A 4834-nucleotide genomic window follows, 5' to 3' on the forward strand; every position below is an offset into this window, starting at 1 on the left:
CTATACAGTTGATCGTGATTTGATTTGATGGCAGCTTGGCTGTCGCTTCAGATGTTTCATGCTGCGGCAGTTGATGCAGCGGGGTGGGGTTCCTGATCCGGCAACAGATCCTACCTGGGTAAAGTGGGTGATCTTCTGGAGAGCTTGCTGGAGGGCCTAGATGCGGCTGCAAGCGACTGGTGAACGCTGCTGGCCGTGACAGTGGCACAGGCTGAGGGGTGACTGTGTCTGGCTCGCTTCGCAGCCGGCGGCGAGGCGGTGGACTGGACTAGGAAGGCCGCCGATAAGGAGGTGGTCGTTAAGGTGACGGTGGACTTGGACGAGAGCGAGGAGTAGGTCACAGCGGCGAAGCTACCCTGCCCCGGCTGGCACATGCTGCTGGCGAACTGGGAAGCGTGGCGGCGGCGCATTCGGGAGCTGCCCAGCGATCGGGGCACCATCTTAAAGTGCTCCGAGTTCTCCATTAGGAACTTCTCGGTGCGCGCCTTGAGGGCGATATTCATTACTGCCTTGCGCTTTGAGGTATATTCGAGTCCTGTAAAGGGATCTAAGGGTTGGCGACTCCACTTGCCCTCCTTCACGGTGTGCTAGTCGATGGTGGACTGGTCTGGACTGGTAGAAGACTAAATGAGTCCCCTTTTAAAATAAATTAAATGCTTTAATTCTGTTTCGTTTCGCAGATTTTTCCATTTTCCTAGATTAAGCGAAAGTCGACTTCTGTTTCGTATACTTTTACGACCATATATTTCTCTCATTATTAAAACTAGAGCTCGATGAACCCCATCTTTTGAATTAAACATCGAACTACAAAAATGCTATCTAATCGCCTAAAAGATCAGGATTTTTATTCGTATCTTTTTTGTACATCAAAATGAAGGGCGGAAGGGCGCATATGTATATATCATTATAAGAAAATACTAAGGGAGAAAGGATAGTACATAAATCATGTAAAAAGTGGACCTTAAGATGTATATTCAGACATAAATAAGAAGTCTTGAAACGAAAAATCTTATTAGAAATGATATTAAGGAACGGACCACAAATTAAGAACGGACCAAAACATGATGATTCGAAACGATCGACAGCAATGGGTTACAAATCTTCGACGAACAGCAAGTATTAATCGATGAACACGGACGCAAACTATAGATTGAGGCCAGGCAATATTAATAATTGCCCTGGATATTTTCAAACTATAAATTGATGTGCCGCCCCAGCAGCGATGGTGAGCACTCATGAATCGGATATTAAACACACGCTGACCCCAATACGGAATGCCAGAGTACTTTGTCTATGGCTGTTTTCGATTTGGACGCCAGCCATTGCATTGCTCTGCTGTCGTCGGTACCCTCGGTCCCTCGGTCCCTCTGTGCCCTATCCTCTGCGGGGGCCACTTGACAGCTCTCTCGCTCTCTCTGTCTCTCCTGCGTTCCTGGCTACCGCACCTGCTGCTTCCAAAATTGTTTTTAGCCATTGTCAAAACACAAGAAATCCATTTGGGGAAACGCTCGAAATCTGCTTGAGCATAGAGAGAGAGAGAGAGGGAGAGTGATGGCAGCTCAAAAAGTTTAAATTAATTTATGGGCATAAATTGCCTTAATTAAATGAAAGGAATCCTGCAGGAATTATGAAATCAATCAGTGAAGGACCCTACACAATTGAAAAACGAAGGAATACGAATAAATCTTTTGCGGCGCAAAATATTTTTTTTTTTAACTACAAATTTAATTTTACACAATCAATCGAAGTTCAAGGAGAGGGGAGGTGTGATTCAGTGGGAACATTGCTCTACGGATGTGGCATCCCCTTCAACAGTCTGGTCCTTGATCTGGATCGCCGCCTGTAGCTCGGCGATCGACTTGTCTGTCTGAGGTACTTGGGCCGCTAGCGAATTCGATGTTTCCCGGTTGTCCGGCTTCTCTTGTGCATTGGGGGATGGCTCCTCCAAGATTTTGCATCTCTCCTGCGGAGAGGTGGATCTTTAATGAATGTCCCGAATGGTTTGACTGGGCAACCCACTTTGTATAGCTGGAAGAAGGGCACCATCAGAGTGGGATTTCCCATGTCATGAGTGAACTGGCACAATGCCTTTAATTGTGTGTCATTTGGGTCCGGTGAGTAGCCGTGCTCCTTTCGCCATCGAGCGCAGTCGTCACGTGTACACTTGTTTTGCACCAAAAACTCTTCCATTTTATCGTTGCAGCTCAGGGGCGGGGCACAATCGAGGTTTACGAGCGATTCGAGGAGCTCGTCGATGGCCAGCGACGCCTCTTGCGCTTCGCTCCTTCTTCGGAGGCATCTGGGCGATGCCGATCCAGGCCTACTCAACTGCACGTGCGACAACCAGGCGGTCGTCGATTGCCTGCACAGCGAATTGGTCGCGGGGCTGCTTGTGGCGCTGATCAACGGTGAGTTTCTGGGGGATGTGGTCGGACTGTCCGTGAACGGCACGTATATGTCCGATAAATTATCGGTATCGTCGTCAGTATCCGTGCCTTCAGGTGCCTCTCGCAGAATTTCACTAAACCAGTCGATATCATCGCTGGACGATCGCCAATCGATATCATCGCTGGACGATCGCCAATCGATTTCATCGCTGGACGACATTGGCAGGTCATCGGACATCTCATCAAAGGGGATATTGTTCGGGTGATCGCGTTGCGGGTCCCACAGTGGCTCCCAGAGCTTTGTCAGGTCCTTTTCCTTGGAGCGCAACAGGTCTCGATCCTTGTGCGCCAGGGAGATCGCAAAGCTGAGAAATTGCTTGGACGACAGGTCGACTTGGGGGAACGGCGTGCGATTGTGGACATGGTAGGGGCAGTTCTCGTCGCAGATCCACTCGCGCGGTGTCTCCACATGCAGCCTGCAGGCCTGGATAAGGGCCATAAGCACCTGATGGTTATCGAACTGAAGGCACAGATTGGCCACGCTCACGGCCTTGTTGACACGCTCCCAGAGTCCGGGGCAGTAGGCAAAGGCCCGTAAGATAATTGGATCCCCCCTCACTTGGAACCACTCCAGGGGCAAGCCCCATCGGGCCGAATACAGGCAGAACCACATCTCCAAGAGCTTCGGGCGGGGCATTTGAGTGAAGCGCACGCATTCCATCAGGCGGGGCAGGGCCGACAGCCGCTCTTCGGGATCGATGCACATCCAGCGGAGGGCACCGTAGAAAACCTCAAGTTCTGTATTGACGCCGATTGAGTCCTGCTCCAACAGGGTGCAGATGTCCTCCAGCGGCATTTCGGTGTACTCCTGACTACCGACCATCGTCAGGTAGTATTTTCCCACACGCTTCAGCATCAGCTGGCAAATGCTCCCCATGTTGCCGTAATGCTTCGCCCGCACGTACACCTGCAGGGCCCGGCGCTCCGTGAAGTGGGGCGAGCAGAGGTAGCGGTTGCACAGCATCTCCAGGTCGCGCATGTCCAGATGCTGGGCGGTGAACAGCAGATCCACGATCTGGTTGGGCTCACTGTGCTCGCTGTGCACGCTGCAGTTCAGGGGCTCCTGGAGGCGCATCCAGGCGTAGGCGGCCCGAAAGCCAATCGGCGTCAGCTCTGGCAGGCTGTACTCCTCCCGTGTCTGGGGTCTAAAGAATCCGCTGTGACGATTCAGCAGCGCACCAATACACCAGAAGGTTGCCGGCCCGACCTTCACACGCACGGTGGCCCCCAGATTACCCTGAAGCATCCGCGTCCAGTCCCCATCAGAGCTGCACTCAAGGGGCCGGGCGCTTCGCACGTTGATCGTCAGGAAGCGGGCATCGGACCAGGGCATCTCTTCGACCAGGGTCTCCTTCAACTGCTGGCGCCGCTTTTCCCGTTTGTCCACACGGGTCAGATACTCCAGCTCGGTCTCGTATCCCAACATCTGCTCGTCAATCTCCCGCTCTGCATCCTGCTGGTTATGTACTATAGCATGCCAGTCGCGCTGGTCGAAGGGGGTCTCCTTCTCCACCTCATGATGTTTCTCCTCCTGGGAAGTCTCTTCGAATGAGGCGTGGGACTGGGTCTCTTCGGACTGTGGCTTGAGCTCCGTCGCTTCCATGTCTATGGAAAACGTCTTTATCTGAAAGCGGAACTATAATTAGTTTCCAGCGATCACAACGGGGATTGGGGTTTGGGCGGTGGGTATTGAAATTGGATTTGAGCCACTTGCAGGCATTTTCAATTACATTTCAAGAGCGCGACAATTAATATCCGGACCAAGACCACGGACTCTGTATGAGGGCAAATCGTTTGACTTCCGTTAAATTAAAAATACACGCCTGAGGGCATGCCCTGCGATTTTTTTATTTATTTTTTTTTTGCGGCTATGTTGTGTGTGTCACGAAAGGGGGGGTTGGGGGAGTATTGCGCTCTTACCTTATTCAAAAATCTAACGAAAATATAGAAGTGAATAATCCTAAAAGTATACTACGCTCCACTTTAATATTTTTGAGTCTATACGGAAAGGTTGAATGGGTAACGGAAAAGCAAAAGCATCTATCTCCCTTTAAAATTATATATGTGTATCTGGAGCATTGTATCTGGTTTATTGGGATCCTTAATCATTCTAGACACAACAAGCTGGGAGTGTTTAGTTATTCTTTTTATACCCGATACTCCAAAAAGGGTATATTAGATATATAGTGAAATTGGATGTGTGGAACACCCAGAAGGAAGATTCTCCGACCCCGTAAAGTATTTAAATTCTTGAGAAAACGACTATCTTCCAGAATGCAGAATCTGAATCAGATCAGATCATTATTATACCCAGACAGAACAAATAAAATTTCAGTGGCTACGTACCGTGGCCACGCTGCTTACTCATTTTCTGTCTCTCTCTCACA

General features: G+C 50.1%; 1 protein-coding gene and 1 pseudogene across 1 annotated transcript; both read right to left on the reverse strand.

Annotated features, from left to right (window-relative positions):
* Positions 1–1323, reverse strand: LOC108165241 (annotated as a pseudogene).
* Positions 1324–1690: 367 nt separating this feature from the next.
* On the reverse strand, positions 1691–4487 carry LOC108153733. The gene is made up of 3 exons (XM_017283862.2): positions 4368–4487; positions 2020–4071; positions 1691–1963 (listed from the first exon to the last, which is right to left on the reverse strand). Exons 2-3 carry the CDS (start codon positions 4048–4050, stop codon positions 1772–1774), a joined length of 2223 nt encoding a protein of 740 aa, XP_017139351.1. The 5' UTR covers positions 4051–4071; positions 4368–4487; the 3' UTR covers positions 1691–1771.
* Positions 4488–4834: the final 347 nt, after the last annotated feature.

Source organism: Drosophila miranda, chromosome XR, assembly GCF_003369915.1.
Source record: "Drosophila miranda strain MSH22 chromosome XR, D.miranda_PacBio2.1, whole genome shotgun sequence".
NCBI classification, from domain to species: Eukaryota; Metazoa; Arthropoda; class Insecta; order Diptera; family Drosophilidae; genus Drosophila; species Drosophila miranda.